At 30.5% G+C, this 22,929-nt stretch overlaps 2 protein-coding genes across 2 annotated transcripts; one reads left to right on the top strand and one right to left on the bottom strand.

The window, feature by feature from the left end:
• The first annotated feature begins 3,652 nt into the window (after nucleotides 1-3,652).
• On the top strand, nucleotides 3,653-5,234 carry LOC102593268 (beta-amyrin 28-oxidase-like). Its single transcript, XM_006353644.1, has 3 exons — nucleotides 3,653-4,589; nucleotides 4,664-4,851; nucleotides 4,935-5,234. Exons 1-3 carry the CDS (start codon nucleotides 3,653-3,655, stop codon nucleotides 5,232-5,234), a joined length of 1,425 nt encoding a protein of 474 aa, XP_006353706.1.
• Nucleotides 5,235-7,019: 1,785 nt separating this feature from the next.
• On the bottom strand, nucleotides 7,020-10,904 carry LOC102592931 (NAC domain-containing protein 30-like). Its single transcript, XM_006353643.2, has 4 exons — nucleotides 10,750-10,904; nucleotides 9,233-9,424; nucleotides 8,770-9,041; nucleotides 7,020-7,778 (listed from the first exon to the last, which is right to left on the bottom strand). The coding sequence occupies exons 2-4, from the start codon at nucleotides 9,390-9,392 to the stop codon at nucleotides 7,221-7,223; spliced, it is 990 nt and encodes a 329-aa protein (XP_006353705.1). The 5' UTR covers nucleotides 9,393-9,424; nucleotides 10,750-10,904; the 3' UTR covers nucleotides 7,020-7,220.
• Between the last annotated feature and the right edge of the window lie 12,025 nt (nucleotides 10,905-22,929).

Genomic DNA, 22,929 nt, shown 5'->3' with positions numbered 1-22,929 from the left:
TATGTTAATGTGATGTCTTTTATTATGGATGTCATGTCTTTATTTACTTTTCTTTCTTTTTCGTTTGAACTTGTAATTTTTTCTATAAATTTAATGTTACACCACCTAGACATTAATATTTTTCTTTATACATATCTTTTTTTATAGCCAATTTCTTTTTTGATTATTAAAACTTACATTTAGTAATTAAAATATATTAATTCCTTTGATATAATAAAAGATTTTTCTTCATGAAGCTTTAAAAATATCAAACCTTCAACATCTGACATAAGATTTTCATGCTATATTTTGTGAATAGTTATATTCATATGTCAAACTTACATACAAAAGGACTTAGCGATGAATATATGTACGCTCCACTATGATATATTTACTTATATAAATTAACTTTTCTAATGTCAATTAGGGGACAAACGTGCAACGCACGTTCCGAGGACTAGTAGATTTATATGGAGGAAGAAATATACTCTCTCCTTTATAGTCCGTTTAAAAAAATGGTCTTTTCTTTTTTAGCATTTTTTTAATTTCGACTTTTCACATGGCGAGTAGGATAAATATTTGTTCTTAAACCTTTGCCTTTTCAGTAGAACGATTATTTGAACGGAAAAAGGTCTAAAATATCCTTAAACTATTCGAAAAAAGTTTTAAAATACCCCTCGTTTATCTATTTGTCTAAAAATACTCCTTTTGGCTAACTTCTACTCCCAACAATGAAAAAAATTATGGAACAAGGCAACAATGTCGACATATTTATGAAACATTTTTAAAAATTACAATAAACCACTATATGCTAGTTTTATAGCATCAAACTCTCTCCCTCCTGCCAATAAAATAATATTCATTCAAATGTATTACTCCCTCCATTTCCAAAAGAGTAGCCTAATGAGTTTAAGAAAATAAAGAAGACATTTGAATCTTGTGGTCCTAAATTAAAGTTATGTCAAATGTACAAAATTGCTCTTTAATCTTGTGGCCTTAAACATGCCACGTGGAAAGCTGAAATTAAAATATTACGGTATTACCAAAAAAAGAAAGAGGTCATTCTTTTTTAAACAAACTAAAAACGAAAGTAGGTCATTCTTTTTGAAACAGATAGAATATGTATCAATTGTATTCAATCAAAGATAAGTGAGAGTTTGTATTGTATATTAATTGTATTCGAAAAACTATTTTTGTATTTTGTATCAAGTGTATTTGTATTCATATGAATACAATATGCATTCATCCTCTCTGTCAAATATATTATGCATCAATTGTATCCAATCAAATACAGATGAGAGAGTTGTTTGAAGTTAATATTACCCGACCCAATTTAAAATTTAAATAAACCTAAAAAATCTAAAGAAGGTGTTATATTTTGTTCTGCTAAGAGTTGCGTCGAGAGAGCTACAACCAATTACACCTCTAGATGTTATTACAATTCATTTTTGTTCTACAAGCTCCAAAAAAAATTAGGTAATTTCTCTTTCAGAAAGAAAATAACTGAGCAGGCTAGACTTAATTTTAATAAGAAAAGAGAAAAAAAAATTGCAATTACATTACAATTTGAGGTTTTTTTATTTGAAGTTAAAATTGGGTTGTGTAAAATTGATTCGGGCGGGCGGATTATTTTCAATAGTATAGGGGTTTATTTGACCCTTTTTCGTATTTTTTAACATTTCCAAATAGTTTAGGATATTTTTTATCCTTTTCAATTTTTAAATTAATAAATAATCAAAGACAAGATTTATTCTCTACTTTGTCCTTGTCTATGCCTAACAATATCTGGTATAAATATATATTTTTTAAAGATCATAATGCATTCCACTTTAACTATGAGTTACCGTCTTCATTGCAATTTGTTTATCTTCTTTTAGCCGATAATATATTTAAGAAAGTAAAAGAAAAAAATGAATATTGGGTTTTAGATTAAAGATATTCAAATGTACTTAATCTTGTGGTTTCTTTGATTCAAGATTAAGTACATTTGAATAACTTTAATCTTAGACCACAAGATTCAAAAAAATTCTTTACTTTCTTAAATTTCGTATCAGTTAAAATAGGATAAACAAATTGAAATAGAGGAAGTAACCCATAGTTAAAGTAGAATGCATTATCATCTTTAAAAAAATATTTATACCAGATATTATTGAGTCCGAAGTCAAAAGGGTAAAAAATTGAGTGAAATTTCCAAAAGGACAACAAAAAATAAGGTTGAAACCAAAGGAAAACATTTAGATGGGAGGGTGATGCCCAGTGGCGGAGCCACCTTATAGGTAGGGGGTTCATCCGAACTCCCTTCGGCGGAAAATTATATTATATATACATTATTAAAATAATCTTTTAGGCATATATATAGTAAATGTCGAATCCCCTTTCAACTATTTAGTGTGTCTATTTTTATTTTATTTTGAACCCCCTTATTGAAAATCCTAGTTTCACCACTGGTGACGCCATGAAGTTTTATTATGGAGGAATGCGCAGTCTCCCATGCGCCTTACAAGCCGCAAGGCGACATGGTACTGTAAGTCGCAGGTTTGCTTGCGCCTTGTAAGGCGCATGGTAGCTTGTGCCTTACTCCTTACCATAAAAAAGAAGTTTAATCACTCTAGAAAAAAAACATTTTGTCTTTAGTGGTGTTTATGATTGCAAAATTGGATCCGTCAAAATATATCGCACAAATTGAGACGTCTCAGAAGAACTACTTCCAAGAGTGATAAAATCATTCAAAGCAAACTAAGTAGTCGAACAAAAGAGAGGTTGGGGAATTTCATTCTCACCTTACTAGTATATTTTGACTCTAAAAAAGAAAATCATTACAATTAAAAGTGGACGAAGGGAGTACTTTAATATGTTAATTTTGTAAATATACACATAATCCTATAAATTTAATTTTTGATATGCGTATCAATTCATCAAAATACGATTACAAATTCCCCATTTATACAATTGATACCTCAATACTATTATAAAGTAAATTCATACATTATAACATTACTTTCTATTTCTTAATTATTTCTACTCTTTAAACTTAAAATTGTTGATAATAATAGTAATATTACTAATTAATAAGCTTCAAAGTCTCTTAATTGAATAATTTTCACACCACTAAAGACTAACCCTTTTTTTTTCAGTGACTTTTTCTAGAGTGACTAAACTTTTTTTTATGGTAAGGAGTAAGGCGCAGGCTCCCATGCAGGCGCAACCAAGCTTGTGACTTACAAGTATCATGTCGCCTTGTGCTTGTAAGGCGCATGGGAGACTACGTCTTTTTTCATATTGCCCTTTTGGTTTCAATCTTACTTTTTGTTATCCTTTTGAAAATTTCACTCAATTTTTTTTGCATTTTTGGCTCCGGACACAAATATCGTTAGGCATAGACAAGGACAAAGTAGAGAATAAATCTTGTCTTTTGTTTATTTATTAATTTAAAGCACAACAATAAATGCCAAAATTCCATTCAATTATTTCAAGATTTTCTTTCAATTCTCATATTGACCTATATCCTTCAAGTTGTCTTATTTGTTGTCATTGTCTTTCTGCTTCTATAGTCCAATTAGCTTAAGCCCTTCACTTCATACTTCATATATATATATATTCACTTCTACATTCATTTTTTCAAGACATAGGCAAAAAACACTTTTAATTTTCTTAATCTATCATCGAAAAAAATATGGAAGTTATGGTTCCCTACCTACTAGCTCTACTACTCCTCCCTCTCTCTTTAATCTTCATCCTCCGTAAACGCGATTCGAGTAGTAAAACCCTTCCACCAGGAACTTCTGGATGGCCATTGTTAGGAGAAAACATGGAGTTTGCTCTTTTAGGCCCTCAGAAATTCATCAAAGATAGGATGGAGAAGTACTCGCCCGAAGTGTTTCAAACATCAATCATGGGAGAGAAAATGGCATTCTTTTGTGGTGCACAAGGGAACAAGTTCTTGTTCTCAAGTGAGAACAAACTTCTCACCTCATGGTGGCCACAATCGATGAAAAAGGCGTTGCTTTTCCCTGAATTCGTGGAGAGTTCATTGAAAGAAGTATCGGCTTTAAAACGTAGTTTTCTTCATGACATTCTTAAGCCTGAGGCTCTAAAACAATACATTCCACTTATGGATGCAATGGCTCGCGAACATTTAGATGAAAATTGGAATTCTAATAGAGTAGTCAAAGTTTTCCCTTTATCGAAAAAGTACACATTTGATTTAGCATGTCGATTGTTCATGAGTCTCGTTGATCCTGAAGAAATAAAGAGATTGGCTGATCCTTTCACTCTTGTTACTAATGGGATGTTTTCAATGCCTATTGATCTGCCCGGAACAGCTTATAATCGCGCTATCAAAGGGGGGAAAATGGTGAGGGATGAACTTATGAGGATCATTACACAGAGGAGAAAGGAATTAACGGAGAATCAAGAGACAGCAGGCAGAGACTTGTTGTCGAAAATGCTACTTGTTACTGATGAAGACGGACAATTCATGAGTGAAATGGAGATTTCCAACAATATAATAGGAATGCTAGTCGCAAGCTTTGAGACTACTAGTAGTGCAGTCACGAGTGTTTTGAAGTACCTCGCTGAACTTCCCCATGTTTATGATGAAGTTTACAGAGGTAACCATGCTTAAAATTCAAAAAAATCCAAATGTTATATGCGTATTTATAATGATTAAAATCCAAAATGACAGAGCAAATGGCAATTGCAAAGTCAAAAGGAGCAGAGGATTTGCTAACTTGGGAGGACATTGAGAAGATGAAGTATTCATGGAATGCAGCTCGCGAATCACTGAGACTAACTCCACCAGCTCAAGGGTCGTTTAGGGAAACAATCACTGATTTTACATATGCAGGTTTCACAATTCCAAAAGGGTGGAAGGTACTAATTTCATCATACTACATATAGCTAGCTTCATTTATGCTTCGTTGTACGAAATTAATATGTCATTGTATCCTCTACAGACATTTTGGTCAGTTCATTCGACACATAAGAATCCAAAGTACTTCTCTGATCCAGAAAAGTTCGATCCTTCAAGGTTTGAAGGAAGTGGTCCTGCACCTTTTACATTTGTACCATTCGGAGGAGGACCGCGTATGTGCCCTGGAAAAGAGTATGCTAGATTGGAAGTACTAGTGTTTATGCACAATGTAGTGAAAAGATTTAAGCTTGAAAAGGACATTCCTGATGAGAAGATTGTGTTCCATGCTTCTCCTGTTCCAGTTTATGGCCTTCCTGTTCGCCTTCTGCCTCATGGAAATTAACTTGAAAATACTGTTGTTGTTTTCATTTGGTTTGAGAAATATTAAGATTTGGTAATCATCATCTAATATAAACCTGAAATAATTGTAATGTAGTATGTCAATAAGTTGTATTTATGGAAATGCAGTATCTGTTATACTCTTCAATTAGTTTGTGTTTACTAGTAATTCTGTTTCTAAGTGTATTAAATGGTGAAATTATACCTCTGATTTTCAGAGTGACGGGTAAATAATAAGGGAAAGTTACATAAATCTCACTAGTTTAGGAGCTATAATTACTTAGATCTCAATCTAGTTTGAAATATTACGTATCTTACGAGATTTTGGTGCGTCCAGATACTTCCAAATACGTCCAAAAATATGCATCTTGGAATATATGGGTCAAAATTAGGTGTAATTCGCACTAGATACATTGTATCTAAGTGGATGCGCATGCATCTGAGATACATAACAAATCTCGGTTGCCTCCCTTGCCTTTCTTCCATCTCGCTCGTCACTCTCCTATGTATCTGGTATCCTAGATACATGTGAATCACATCAAATATATGTATTTTCATGTATCTAGTGTGATTCGCATGTATCTATAATACGTAACAAATCTCACCCGCCTCTCCCTAGCAAAAATACATGTATCTAAGTGTATCTTCCTCAATATATGGTAGGAAACTCTTAATTAATGGTAAGATACATAATATTTTAAAAGTATAGATAATAATAGTATATATGGTAGTGAAGTATGTCTAATTATGTAATTTTTCCAAATAATTAAGGACATAGCATTTAGCTATAGAAATGTGTCCATCAAATAATTAAGACGTCAAATAACATGCTTTTTAGTTGGATTAAGATCGTATTTGGGCCTCTTATGCTAGTTCTGGATTCGCCAAAGTAGCCCATGCCTTCTTTCTTTTTTTAGCCCAAAACATAGTGATATTATTATGAGAAAATTCCAGGAATAACAAACATAATAGACATAATAAGACTCTATAACTATAATTTCGATAATTGTGCTCCATAACTACTATAGTTTCTTTTACTATGGAGGCTTGGTTTTTATATTTCTGTCAGTTTGTCTATTTCGCTTGCGAATATAGTAATAAGGTAAGTATATACAAATTTTGTATTTGTACATTCAGTAATTTTTCAGAACTCCGTTTGTATATTTCGCTTGCCAATAAATAAACAGGGTAATTTATTATGAATTATTTATATATTGTATACAAATAGCTAGAGTAAGCATGTACAAAATTTTGGATTTATACGATCAGGAACCATTAAACAAATTCCGAATTTATACAAATCAGGCGAATAGCAAGAATTAGAGAAACTGTAGCCACAAATTACAATTTTCTTAAACTGTCGTTATAGTACCAATATAGGCTAAATGTTTGTTATTCTGCATAATTTTCCCATTTATTTATATTTATAGAAGATAAGCACTCTCTCAATAGAAATGATTACAAATACCTGACATACACGTATAACATATATGCAATATATATTTTTAGGTGTTGATTTCCCCATAAAATATACAATTTACATATCCTTCCCATAAAGTTGGTATGCACATACCGTTTGAAAACATATACATTGAATCCAGTTGGTCATAACTCATACAGTGGATATATATCTTTACATACATTCAGTTCCTTCTTTGAAAACACTTACATATTCAAATATTTGTATGACAAAGAGACCCCTAATTAAAAGAATAATACTCAAGAAGAAAGATTTTAATTTATTCTAACCAAAAAAAGAGCTTCTTTGATCAGTAGATATACATAATAACATCAATTCACAGTTAACATCATAAAACAAGTTAAATGAAAGATGAACAATTGAATTCTAATAATAAGGCCACATATGCCTTGCAGCAGCCTTTTTCCTTCCACATTTTTTTCCTCGAAATTCTTTACTAGAAACCAAAAAAAATATAATCTAATATTCATCATAAGATTTTCATAATATATACTTTCTTCTTCTTGGAAACTATAAATCTGGGAAGCACTCAAGCAAATGGCTTATATGAGAAGGTGGCTCAATCAATGTGTCAAAGTTCTTCCAATCACCATAAAATTGGTTATTATTAATCCCATTATTATGCTTCTCTTCGTCACCACGATCATCTTCATTGTTGTAATTGACTGTGTAACTTTGTTCACCAAGGCTTATATTATCTTTCGTACAAAAACTTGTTGAAATGGTAGGGCTATCAAGTTGTGGGAGGTCATGAACTAGTACTTGATTCTCAAAGAAATTTTGGGTTGATGAATTATTAATGATCATATTTTGATAATCATGATGATGATCATGAGATGGATTAAATGTGAATTGAGGGAAATTTGCTGTTTGGTTGAATGCATTAATATTATTGAGAGGTTGATGATGTTGCATTGGAATAGTTGTGATTTCTGATAATGATGAATTAGGTCTATAATTAGTGGTGTTTGCTCCTCTAATATAATAAGCATGTTGCCATGCATCCAAATTTGGTTGCTTGTTTGGACTTGGCTTCTTGAATGCCCTACATACCACCCATCCTTCTTCCTGCATAATCAAATTTCAATTAAGTTTTAACTTTTTATACATTCATATTGTAATAGAAATTATATATTTACCAGAAGAGACGAAGCCAGAATTTGAAGCCTATGAGTTCAGAATCAATCCAATCATTTTAAATCAATAATTAGTACATGTTTAGATCAAAATCATTGATTTTGGTCGAACATGTACCTTGATCTCTATCTATGATTTTGATATCATGTTGCCTAAAGATAAGTACTACTATAGCTAGTAGTTTTTCATAATAAGTGAAATTAATAACCTGAAAATAGTGAAATTCGATGTGCTATAACATGTAAATTGTACACTTAACAGTGTGAAATTTTTTTACATTGCAAGTTTACGCAAGTAAAACTCATTTCAATTGTGATTAGCTAGCTAATTAAAGGGGTGAGTAGTAATAATACTAAGTTAGTTTTGTTTGATTTTTCCGAAGTTAAGAATCCATTAGTGGAGTTATCTACTTGTTTAATTCCCACTACAATTGACTTCTTCTTGTCCTTTTTTAATTAATTCGAAAAGTACGGTAAAGTTACATAATTGCAATTTGCATCACTTCTTTCATTGCACTCAAAGTCATGAATGAACCTTTAAAGAAAAAGTGGGCACTAAGCACTTCATTGTGTAAACAATAATTAGTAGAACTTAAACTCTTTATAAACAATATTTAAGTTATATAAACAATTAGTATCTATAACTTTTTTCCACAAAACTAGTGTTGTTTAACCTATTAGCTTGTTATTATTTTCTATTAAGTTACCAATTAATATTCTCCACAAAAAATTAGATATTATTTAAAACGTTGATACAAAAAGGTTTCATATTCAAATTCCAGCAAAGATCGTAAAAATAATTATTGGTTCATTTTTTCTTATCTATCTTGTTTTTGATGTATAGAGTTATCTGATATCTATACTATAGTGATGGAAGATAGTGCGTATTACATCAAATTAGTCGAGGTATGCACAAGACTGACCTGAGGAGGAGCATGTTCAGAGGATTGGAGCCTGTATTCATGCATTATCCAATCAGATTTTCTTCCATTAGGAGCTCTTCCTTTATAGAATACTAAGGTTTTCCTCATCCCAATTATTTTCTCTTTTGATAAAACAGCTTTGTCTCTTCCTGTTGCCTTCCAAAATCCAGCTGCTGTGGCTCTATTTGTCCTTGTTCCTGTTGGATATTTCCTGTCCTTGTGGCTGAAAAAATACCACTCATTTTGTTCTTCATATCCAAGTTTACATCTATCTGTACAAAGTAACAATTTTTTTTTTATAAAAAAACATGTTAGAAATCATGATAAAGAATATGTTTGTTCAGACTTTTCAAAAATATCAATGTGTGTGTTTCGGATATTCCAAAAATAGTGTATTTTTATAGTGTCTGACATGAGTGCAACAACATTTTTAAAGAGTCTGAACGATATAGGTTAATTGTACCTTGGATGTCCCATGGCTCAATTCTATAAAGATCAATATCAGTGATGACATCAAGATCAATCTTGAGGGAATTAATCTTTCTCTTGAGATAATATCCAACAAGTTCTTCTTCTGTTGGATGAAATCTAAAACCTGGAGGTACACATGAGTCCATTTCCATTCTTGATTTTCTTGATCAACTTTATATTAATTCTAAACACAAATATAAATAAAAGAGTTAATAAGAAGACTGGAGAAAAAATGTGAGTACTTGTAGCTGCTATAAATTATGTTGGATAATATTTTCTTACGCTGGCTCCTTTATATCAAAAAGTAACTTTTATACAAATAATAATAATTAAAAAAAAAGACTAAATCCTCTCATCAATAGTGTGAAGCTGAATATATTGCAATTTGCACAAAAGAGTGAATGTTACACTCTCTTGTCTTCTTGATTTCTAATCATTCATATCCATTCGTGAGCACAAGTCTCATCATCAAGAGGCATAGTGGGGTTAAGGACATTATATATATAAAATAACATATCCAGTATAATTTCACAAGTGAAATCTAGGAAGGGTATGATGTACGCAGATCTTACACTATAATTTAAATACTCCCTTCGTTTAAAAAAGAATGGTCTAGTTTGAGTTGGAACGGAGTTTAAGAAAAGAAAGGACTTTTTAATCTTGTGATTTTAAATTAAAGTTATGTCAAATGTACCAAAATGTTTTTTAATCTTGTGGCCTTAAAATGGATCATTCATTTTGAAATACACTAAAAAGGAAATTGAGTCATTCTTTTTGAAATAGGAGTATTTTTCTTCCTTAAATTTTTGGTTGGTAATTTCCAATAAGTGCATATATACCAATATATAGTGATATCTACCTAAACAAGAAAACATGAGAATCCACAAGAAATAATGATCAATAAGCCTATTGTCTAATTAGTTGCATGTATAGTATTATTGTAGTTTGTATGATCATTTATTAGCTAGGCAACAGGAAAACAGCCGAAAACGTTGACTTTGTGTTAAATAATTTACATTCCAAGATAAATATATGTATGAGAAAAATATATGAAATGATTTCTTTGAGTGCAGTCCACTCAATAACACATGATCCCTTCAGAAAATAAAACTTTTTTAATTTCACACACCCAACCTTATGCATCCAATCTCAATACCACTTTTCACTTCATAACCTTGGAGTTATAACATTCAAGAAAAAAATCAGTCAATTGCCTTTTTTTTCAAACCCCTAATAAAAAAAAACGAACTTTGATTGAGATGTGAATTCAGAATTTGAAGTTCATGAATTTTACAGTTTATATAATACATACATATTCAATAGAATTTTCAATAATATTTGAGATTTGTATCAAAATTATTGAGTTATACTGATTCGTACTTTCCATACTAGGTACGCTCCGATTCTATCATTACTAGCTAACACATGAAATACATATATCCATATAAATGAGTTCATGTGCATCAAGAAAAGAACTAGAGATCAAAGAGAGAGGTGATATTTACTAACCAGAAATATAACCCTTTTAGCAGTTTGCTATAGCTGATCAGAAACAGAAAAAGTATGGGAGAAAATTAAATTTAATTCTTGAAAGAGTGAGTGAAATGAAGTTTGGGGAATAGGAGAAAATATTAAAGGAGAGGACTCTATTAGAAATGAGTTGATAAATGAGGTGTTGGTTGAAATGTTGTTGTTGAGAAAGATATACAAATATATATAGAGAGACTCTAGCTAACTAGTAGTATGTGATAAGCAGGTACACACAAAAAAATAATATGGAATTTATGATTGTGACAGAATGTTTTCAACATAATTTAGTCATAAAGGAAAAATAAAAACTTATTTTAAGTTATATGCATCTCTTTGTTAAAAAATATTTACACAATCAATTTACTTAGATACAAATTATAATAGTTTATTTTATATAACAACAACAATGTAACATCGAGTACCCAGTGTCCCACAAGTGAGGTTTGTAAAGAATGTATGCAGTCTTAATTATTTTTACTTGTAAAGGTAGAGAGTTGATTATTTCTGATGGATCCTAGGCTTACGTAGAGCACAATAAAATAAGTATGAAAAGAAAATACAATGAAGAAGAAGTCGTATTGAAAATAATAGAAAAAAGATCGAACAATATTAACAACATTTAATATGATAATGGGAGCTAACAACGGAAGCAACACGTAATACTCTTTCCATTTCAATTTTGATGTCTTGTTTTGACTTGAGAGGAAATTTAAGAAAGTAAAAAAAAAGTCTTTTAAATCTTATGGTATTAAAATTAAAGATGCGTAGAATATAAATTTTATGGTCTTGTGGAAAAATTGAAATTAAAAAGTTGCTGAAATAAAGGGAGTAATAAAATTGAAGACTAATTAAGATAGTAGGAGAATAATAATACTGATAAGGGAAACAAGACAACGTTCGACTACCTACTAACTTTGTACCCTAATTATTGACATTCATATCCTCCTATCTAGAATCATGTACTCAATAAACTGCAAATATGTCAAACTATGTCTAATCACTTTCTCCAACACTCTTCCAGCCTATCTCTATCTCTCGTTATTCTACAATATCACGTTTAATCACCTCTCCCTAATTTAGATAAAAAGTGATATGATTAACATATTGTAATAGATTAAAAAATTTAATTGTCTAAAAAAACTAACAAGGTATATAAGTTATTTTTTTTTGAAGTATGAGTTTAAATTGTGTGAATTTGTTAGGAGGGGGGTGGGGTAGTGGGGGTTATTGTTTGTTGATGATTACGCGTGGGGTTGGCAGATTAGATGAAAGGGTTTATTTGGACGGCGTGACAAAAAAAATTCACGCCACCGTTATATTATGCTCTAAGATTTTCCACCATATATATATATTACTAATATTTCCACTTTATATTTTGAGAACTAATCTTCTCTTTTCGTATTAACACAGGTTCAATATATATTATTATTATTATTTTACTAATTTATGCAATTTGAAAATTCCTACACATATATTGAAGTATCAATCACTAGGCTATAACCAGCTATTCGCGGGAAAAAAAAATTAGAACCATGAAACAAACAACTGAAGCAACTTCTTAAATAAGGGAATATATAGCTCATTTCTTTAATGAAATATATTTAACTTTAATTGAGATTAATGTAAAGGATATTATTTCCTTAATGAACTTACTTGATATGGAACTAAACTAATCAAATGGTGAGTTAATTCTAAATATTAAGTAATTAAATTTTAAAATGTATTCCTCCCATCCAAAATATATACTTTATATCACCTTTAGTTTCTCGAAAGTCAAAATCATTTAAACTTAGATTAATATTTTAAGGAATACTTCACTATGTTGATATGAGAAGAATTATAATGTACTTATAAAAGTACTTTTCATGTAATTTTAAATATTTTAATTTAATTTTAAAATATTAAATTAATCTAATTTAATATAATTTTTAAAATTAATTAAGCTAGCTCTCGAAGAGTAAAACATGAAAATTATTTGTGACGATAAACAATCCCAGGTTTTGTGGTCTGTTTGGTGCGCCGCCCTTGGACAATTGGCACACCTGGAATCCACGTGGATGTCCACGCTGTCAAATTAATCATGTAAGTTAAAGTCATTACATTTTGTAATTAATGGTTGATATTAATTTGTAGCCCATGATTTTATTTATATTTTCAACACTGATTTCTTTTTAGAAGTCAGCCTCTCTTAATATATAGGAAAATTCGTCAGTAATATTTCATCTCGATATATCAGTCGAAATATCTAGTAATTTTAACTCAATTGAGCCTTATATATATTAAAAATTCTATTAAACAAATATAAATAATACATTCGAATTCAATAAATTAAATAGGTTGTCATGAAATTTAAATTCGAACTCATAATTCAAATCATAGATCGATGATGTAATTATTCAAAGATAAATCTCTCCAACGCTCTTAATTAAGTGTTTAAGCAACAAGCAAGCTCCATGAAATTACACGTTTGCTTACTAGTATAATAATAATAATAAATTCATCTTCCAAGACAAAAAAAAAAAGGACATATAAGAGTGAGAAAACACAGAAACAAGAGTCACTTTTTTACTTATTTTATTTTTCAAGATTTAAGTTTGTGGTTGACACGTATTTCTCAATTAAAAAGTTAGTTTTTCACTTTTTCTAATCCTATTTTCACGGGTACCCTTTAGTTCGTAGGCCTTGAGTACAGTAAAAGAGAAGATCTCAAAAAATGGCATTTTTTAAGAAATAATAAAATAAGATCAATTGAATTTAAGGCCATAAAAATAAAAAATCAAGAATGATTAATTAGAAGGAAAAAAAATTGTAAGCCAAGCATGGAAAGCAATACAAAATCTAAGGAAACATATTACTGTATCTTCTAGATGCACTCTTGCCTTCTGTACAAGGTTATTACTAGTGGAGGAGGATTTATGCGTAGGTCTTCTATTTTAATTGTAATCCGTGTATCATTTTATTTGTTACCTTCCATCAGTAGAAGTACAGAGTTTATGATAACTCTATCCATCAAGTAAAGGCGTATTTGAAATTTCTCGAGAGGATGAAGAGTGCACTACTATAAAAATGTGGATCTAAAATATAAATTTAATCAATTTCTGATAACTCTATTTTACCATTCAGAAGCATATGTAGGATTTCAAGAGGAAGATGAGAGCACTATATTACGAAAAGGTAGATCTAAGATATAAACTTGATCCTCCTATATTATAAAAGGGAAGTGCAGATCTTTATCTTTCTGCAACACTCTTCCGACACCCGACCGGAGGTATGAATAACGAGACCCAGACTTAGACAGGTGAAAAAAAATCACCAAATATTACAGTAAAATATTGGAAAATTGCCCAACTGTATAAGCACTAAAGTGAGAAAATGACAAGGTGACGCTTTCTCCTAAACGTCTTAATCAACAATGGATAATATTATGGGTCGGTTAGCCACTTCTCCTTAATAATTAGCTTTCACTTCAATTAACTCTAACCTTGAAGAGATAAAAGTTAAAGAATTATAATTTACAAGCTCCATTCTATGGGAAATTTGTGAATTACAAGTAATTATATTGATGGTTTCACTTTTACTTGTTATATTTTTTATTTTTTTATTATAAATTGTAAGTTTTTTCTTATTAATATGATTTTAAGAAATATAATTTAAAATACTGATCAAAATTAATGAAATTTGACTCTCAGAAAATGAAACCAGACAAGTAAAAAATAAGAGAGAATAAATCATGAAACTATTCGTTGAGTTTGGTGAAAGATGAATTCTGAATTTTTAGTGGATAATTTAATTTAACTACCTTAACTATATAAAAACATAAAAAATAAAAAGAAGGTTCCAATTGTATAGTATATTAATTTATTTATTTTTAAATTAGTATAGCTAAACCGAAAGAGACAAAAAGAATGGACCCAAGCCTCCTACCAATGGATGTTAAGTACTATCTGAGATTATCATTGCAATCTAATATCATCTACCGACCTCTCCACATCTTCTTCTTCTTTTACTTTTTATTTATTCGTATATTGAACCTCCGATTAATTTAGATTTACATCGTATAAAATTTTATTTTGAGAAAAAGCTTTTTATTAAAGATTTTTTCATTACAAAATTTAAATTCGAGACATTTGATTAAGAGAGGTGTAATCCCATCTATTGTACATGTATCTTTCTTTTATTTTTTTATTTAACATAATTATAATAGTATTTCTTTTCCAACAAACCACAAATCAACTACCTTAATTGTCTCTTACTTAGGTTTTGATTAATAAAACTATAAAAGTATGGTGGATTAATATTTATCATGTCATCTTGAAAAGGACACATAAATTAGTGGCAAAAATATAGAGTCGCCATCATGGTCAGTATACATAACGACAGACAAATTAAATCTAATTAGAAACAACTCACAAATTATTTAAATAATTTTTCCTTTTCTTTTCGTTAATACTTTTATCCATATATATAGAGGGAAAAATTATATGAATTATGATATCTTCACTTTTTACATTGAGAAACTTATGATTCGAACATATTTATGACAAAAAAAAAATATAGATATGAATTGCACTAATTACCCTAATTGATAGAAGTCAAATTCATCAGCCTGATCATAATGACCAATTATTTTTTTCATCTTAAATAATGACTAAACATTAAGCCACTAGAAGACCATGGTTTAAGTTTTAATGTAGGCAAAAAAAATTATAATTTAAATTTTAAGCCACTTCATCATTGTTAATATGATCATTTGTAGGCCATTATTTAAATTTTACCTTCTTCTTTTTTAAATGGCGTAAATATAAATCTTGGAACCATATACCGTCGATCTAACAAATAAATTTTTTAGATCATGATCAAATATTTTAGCTAAAATTATAAATTTGTCCAAAAAGGGTATTTAAACCGCGATATAAAAGATTCTGAGGGTTACATTTAGGCACAATACATAAATATGTTATTTAGCTTGTCTTCAGTCAACATCTATGTCTTCTAATTTTGGGCGTGCATAAGTATGTACTTAAACTTGTATAAAATTGAACAAGCAGACACACACGTCCTATGTGACATAAAACACGTATGACCCAAAATTGTCATGTAGGACGCTACGTAAGACAAACGTGTCTATTTGTTCAATTTTATACAAGTTTAAGTGTCTACTTATGCACACTCAAAATTGAAGACGAAAGATTATTCCAACTGAAGCCAAGTTTAAAAGCACATTCATATATTAATACCTTATATTTAAGTGGACAATAATGCATGGATTTCAACTTTGAAGAATGTAAGGCGAGACGATAATAATTTTGTGGAAAAGCTTCTAGAGCAAAGAGAGAAGGTTAAAAATAAAATAAAATTATTAGGAGAATGATTTCAAAATCAGAAATTAATAATATGTTTTATATTTCCTACCAAAAATAGACTAAATATTAAATAGGAAAAAAAGACAGACTGGACAAAAAAACATGTCCCACATAATTATGTTTAATTTTCCTGAAATTCATGGTAATGTTCAAACCTTAAAACGTAAATATCTAAATGTTGTCCCACAATAGATACTATTGGTTGAATATCTCCCTCACAATGTGGGCCTTTCTATTTATAGTTAATTTACTTGTTTAATTTCTTTAATAATCTACATTAATTTAATTTTAATGACCCTTTACTTGTTTGAAAGGTTCATAAGAAGGTGACATATTTTTTAGTCAAGTCGATGCGTCTAGTTTTGGCTAATTAACATTGATTACAAATAGACTAATCAAGGTCAATATTATTTACATTATAAAACATTACCTGAGGTATTAAGGAAACATGATATGTGAATTTGTCGATTTTAGAATGAATTGAATTAATAAATGTATTATTGTCCATTTTTGTCTAATAAATACTTAGTCTGAGATGAATCGAGTGAAAATGAGCTAAATAATGGGTTGGAGCTCCGAGCAGTCCAACGCTTACCAATTTTAATTTTGATTTCTTATATATAATTTGTTTAATTATAAAATAAATCTGGCGTAAATAAATCTCTTTTTCAATATAGCTATATGTAACATATTAAAAAATAAAGTAGTTACTAAAATATTTTTAAAAAAGGCCTCATGGTCAATTATATATAGTCCAACTTTTAGATGGATCGAACTTGAAGTCAAAATAAACTGCGTTAATAAAAAATGATTAAACCTATTAAACATGACAAATTAAGTAAATTATATTTTTACAGGTTAATTTTACCAATCTTAATTTACAGTATATTCACAAATCACAATGACATGACTTGGTCGTAAAACCATTTGTCTTTTCTTAAAAGTTATAATTTTGATTTTTTTTGTTTAATAAATGGCAAAAGAAGGCACAATCATTTATGTGAGCTACTCAAGTTGAAGTGTATTGGTGTGAACTCTTCTCCAGCCGCCAATTTCCAAAATAAAGTGAAAATGGTAATCAAATGCAGATACTATAATTATGGTTAATAATAACAAGATTTTCGAAACATTATTACTCTACTACTACCTTAATTATTTTTCGATTCTATTATTACAGAGTATTAGACTATTTACATGACTTTAGTTATCCTATTATTAGTTGCTGCTATATTTTTATTTTAAAATCTTTTTCACTTTTATAATTTTTTTAAATACTTGATGTTGATATATTGTATGTGAGCTGAAAATCTATTGAAAACAATCTTTATATTATTACAAGATATATAGGAATAAGATTACGTACACATCACTTTCCCTAAACATGATTTTCGAAACATATTTGTGGGGCATTCTTGGATCCTAGTTGTTTATAAGGAGTACTGAGAATGCTAAAAAAATACTTACTCACACATAATCTTATATAGTCAGATTTCTCACTAACAATAATCTTATAACAATATTTTATTATAATATCTAGTTTTAAAAAAAATCAATTTATATGCTCTTTATAGTAGTATTGAAATAAACAACATCATTATTAGAATATATTTTTTATGATCCTATTGTTCAGGTCAATTTTTGTGCATTTCAACTAATTTCACGAGATATCTACCACCTCCCACCAGTAACAGATATCGGTAACCATGTCGAAAACTTGACTGTACCAAACAGGTAACTAACCCCTTTTCTCCAATTATAGCTAGTTTTATTTTTCTTGGGGTGAGGGATTGGTTTGGCCAATGATTGTTGTACAAGTAATAGTGTAAACTAAGCAAGTGGGGCGGTTGGTGGGCCTGTGGAGTTTTTTGCTGCCTTCCCCCACAAAACTAACCTAAATTTTCAACTCTTTCATCATGTATATGATGCCATACCAAATTACAAATCTAGCTAAGCTACTACTATATATACATTTAAAATTAATTTTTTTTTAAAAAGACTATATATATACCCTACCTCCACAAAAGGAAATGCAAAGGATATTGAAAGGGTTCAAGTTTATATTGAGTAAAAAAAGTGATACTTTTTTTTGTCCCAATTTATGTGACACATTTTGAATTTCAAGATTCAAACAAATCTATTTTTTATTGTAAAATTTTCATATGTATTTTAAATATTTTGAATTATCAATTATTGTGACTTATAGTACTTTTTACGTAGTTTACAAATATGGGACAAAGGAGTGAGTATTTACAACTTATATATGGAGTCAATTAGAGTGACAAACATATTAGGTGAAGAGGTTTTTTGCTATGTTAGATTATAGTGAAACTAACTAAACGTAATTATAAGTTTTTAACTTAACATGAGAAAGATAACGTACAATGATAAGTAACTTGTTATCCAACCTTTTTGATAAAAAAAAAATGTCCAAATTTACCTCTTAATTTCTTATTATTATTTAAAATTACATTCAGTTTGAAGCTCTATTAGGAAATAACACCTTTTTCTTACCGTAGAAATAAATAATTAGTAATATAGATTAAAAAAAAACTAATGGTGGAGAAAGTTGTTAGTTTCAAATAATCCGAAGCTAATTTAGACACTTTTCCAATTTATTTATAAAAAAAAACTAATCGAAGTTTTCAACCATAGTTAAATTTTGATGGATAGAGTTATCCGATATTCGCGTTGATGAAAAATAGCTAGCAACCTATGAAATTAGATTAAGGCAAACTGAATTGAGTACCATGACTATTTAAAAAAAAAATACATAATACACAACTATGTTATTTGACTTGGCTTCAGCTCATATCTATGCCCTCCAACTTTGAGTGTACACAAGTATACACTTAAACTTGTTTAAATTTGAATAAATAGACAAACGCGTCCTACGTGACATAATACACGTAGGACACAAACTGTCATGTATCACTCCACGTAGGATAAATGTGTCTATTTGTTCAACTTTATACAAGCTTAAGGATATTAAAATGCGTAAATGTCAGTTGAGACCAAGTTAAAAATGCCGGATTATGTATCATTTAACACAAGTTGGAGCAAGACATGCATAATGTGATTGAAGTGGGGGGTGGGGGGGAGGCAACTAAACTTGAAAAAGACTTAACAAGGTCCTAGAGAAGGAGGGGACAAGATGGGGGGTAGGGAGGTTATATTTTAAGTAGGGTTGAGGTTGACAAAGACATGTCTCCCCACATAAGCCATGTTCTCCTACTTTCATTTTACTAAAATAATATAACTCCTATATACACTTTGATGATTACTTTCCAAGTCTAGTTCCATTTTGTCTCTTTCTTGTTCCTCTCATTTTTTATGTTTTTTGTTTGAGACAACTCAGGACATTTGTTGTTCTTATGAGGCTGTGATGTTTGGACCAGCAATAAAATACCATTCCCCATGCCATTTGTATATCATGTATCCTTTTCCATTTTTTTATTGGTACGATTTTCACTTTTCCAGTTATATACTTTCTACTTTTTCAATTCTTTTTCTTGTATTTTAACTTCTTTTTTTCTCTTTTTGTAATTATATGTTATTAGCTGTTGCTTGTGCTGAAAGCTGGAAGAAGGCATGTTATGATCATCTCAGACGAAAAGTACTATATATATATATATATATATATGATTGATTAAAATTTGTTATTCAATTAGTTTTGTACTTTTCTATATGGTGTAGTAATATATAAGTTCCTAATTTAGAAGAAGATTTGGTATTCTTTTTATATTGAGAAAATGGTCTAAAACCCCCCCAACCTATATCTGAAATCCCAACAACACATTCCAACTTTACGGGTGTCCTATTACCCACTTAAACTTTATATTTCTCTATTTTCTACACACCTAAGTGCTGACCTCAACACATAAATCAAATAATTAGGCCTGCGTGATTCCACGCGCTGGGTCCCACTCCTCTTCAACTCCCATTTCTTGTTTTTCCCCCATTTCCCTCCTAAAACGTAAAAGAACAAAAAATCCTCCTTTCTCATTTTCAATCCTTCTCCATTAGCAATGCATTTCTGGTGATCATCAAACAAATTTGCTATCATCGAACGATTTTGTTGTGTATTGTCGACTTCATTTCGTAGTTTATCAACTAATTTAGTAAAAGGTTAGTTCTTTATCCCTTATTTCGAGTTTGTGATTTATCCCCTAGGGTTTCTGTTGATTCGTGAAACTAAGAGCAACATTGTGTGAAATCTTATGTGTGGCTTACGATTGTAGTGTTAGGTGTTCATTTACACCATATTATACCACATTTTTTATGAAATTAGGTTTTTTCCTTTCTCGTTTAAGTTGCGTAATTTTGTATTATGTTCGTCTTAGTATTATGTTCATGTAGTGTTGTATTTATGTTCTTCTTAGTATTATGTTCATAGAGAAGCTGCTAGTCTGCTACTGTGTTGCATTTATGTTCATAGATTATGTTCATAGAGAAGCTAAGTACTGTGTTGTATTCTGTTCGTTTGCTAATGTGTTGTATTTTGTTCGCTTTTTTAAGTACAATTCTATTTTTTGGATTTCCCTCAAGTTAGAGTATGTCTATAATTACTATTCTATTTTTTTTATTTCCTTCAGGTAAGAGATGAATGGGTTTACTTTGATTACTCTAAGGTGGTACCATTGTGGGGTGTTAGATTTAAGTAGAGGAGAACCAATATATAATGGTGGAAAAGTTACAGAATTTTTGGATGTTGATGTAGATAAAATGTCATATTTTAAGTTGAAAGACTATATTAGAGAACTGGGATATAGTACGACTTGCACCTTTAGTATTAAAGCACCTAACAGTGGCATTTTGGTAGATGTTGATAATGATAAGGATATTTTAGACATGATGTGTTCCTTGGAAGATGGGGATGAAGTGGAGGTATTTGTTAGGCATTTGATTGATGAGGCAATTGTGGGGCCGATGTTAATAGAAAATGGTAGTCATGTGAATATGGGAGAATCTGGTTCAGCTTTTAATACAAAGCCTAGTGAGAGTGAAAACTTTAACTTTAGGGTAGGTGAAGACCATTTAAACAGTGAGGACCCTGTTGCTACTTTTTCAACCTCACCTCTTTTCACTACCACACCTCATTTCAATACTGCTACTGCAGATGGTGCTACTGATGAATGATATAGATGTTAGTCCTGCTGGACCTGATTTCTCAGAAGAAGAAGTAGAGGGTTCTGATTATTCAACTGAGGATAGTGTTGAGCCTGAAGCTGAATTAGTTGGAGATGATGATGAGGAAAAGTATGGTAGTGATGTACATGAGGAGGTTAGGGAGTTGAGGGCTGAAAAGAGAAGTTTTCAAAGGAGGAAAGAAGGAAAAGAATAGTAGTTGACAATGAAGAGGTACCAGTAGGTGAAGTTGGACCAGATCTAGGTTTTGATGAAACTGAAACAGGTAAAGTAAGTCATAAAGGAAGGCTAGGAGGCGATGAGCCTTACTTTGCAAGTTCTGATGATGATAGTTTTGAGTTAGATGAAGATGAGTGTTGTAATGATGATGAACGTGAATCTGGTAGATCAAGAAGGGTAAAGTTGTCAAGAAAGAAGAGTTCAAAAACTACAAAAAATACATTCATGATCCTACTGCAAAGAAAGTTGTGTGGCAGTTGGGCATGGTGTTTAAAGATGTGAAAGAATTTAGACAAACAGTAACTAAATATGCAGTTAGAAGGAGGGTTCAGGTGGAGAAGTGGGTGAATGAGCCAAAGAAAGTTAGAGTTAGATGCAAAGATGGTTGTCCATGGCTTTTGTTTGGATGTCTTGACAAGACAACAAATAATTTGATGATAAAAACTTACAATCCAAAGCATACTTGCAACAAGACAACTAGAAATTACTTATGCAATGCAAAGTCTTTATCTGAAGCATTCAGAGAAAGAATAACTGAGCAACCAAACATAAGAGTCTTCAAGTTGCAGGAGATGATTAGGAAAAATTTTAAACTTCATGTTGGTAAGACTACTGTGAGAAGAACAAGAGCTAAAGTATTGAAATATATAATGGGTGATCATGTTGTGAAATTTGGAAGAATACTTGACTACAATAATGAATTGTTGAGGACCAATCCAGGGACCAGTTGTATTGTAAAACTTGGTGAACCTGATGCAGAAGGCAAGTCAATATTTCAGAGTTTTTACATCTGTTTTGATGCTTTAAAGAAGGCATGGATACATTGTAGGAAGTGCATAGGCTTAGATAGTTGTTTCCTTAAAGGTGTTTGTAAATGCCAACTGTTAGTTGTTGTGGCCAGGGATGGTAACAATCAGATGTTGCCACTTGCTTGGGCAGTAGTTGAAAAGGAGAACAAACACACATGGACCATGTTTGTCAAGTGCATAAGGGATGATCTGGGGACTTGGAGATAGTGAAGGTCTCACCTTGATTACAGATATGCAAAAGGTATGTGAAGTTATTTTGTAATTTTTAATTTATATATGTAATTGTGACCTAATCATTATCTATTGCAGGGAATGTCTGTAGCAATTAAAAATGTATTACCTAAGTGTGAACATAGAATGTGTGCTAGGACCATATTAGCTAACTGGGCTAAGGATTGGAGGGGTCTTCAAAGAAGACAACAATTTTGAAAGATAGCTAAGAGTACATTTGAGTCTCAATTAAGGAACAATATAGAGAATATGAAGTTGTTAGGTCCAAAAAAAATGATGGATAACTTAATGTACTACAACATTAATTTTTGGTGCAAAGTTTACTTCAATACTGAAGTAAAGTGTGACTCTGTAGATAACAACATGTCTGAGTGTTTTAATGCATGGATCCT

This window comes from Solanum tuberosum, unplaced genomic scaffold (assembly GCF_000226075.1).
Source record: "Solanum tuberosum cultivar DM 1-3 516 R44 unplaced genomic scaffold, SolTub_3.0 scf00158, whole genome shotgun sequence".
Lineage (NCBI taxonomy): Eukaryota > Viridiplantae > Streptophyta > Magnoliopsida > Solanales > Solanaceae > Solanum > Solanum tuberosum.
This window is presented reverse-complemented; position numbering and strand designations above follow the sequence as displayed.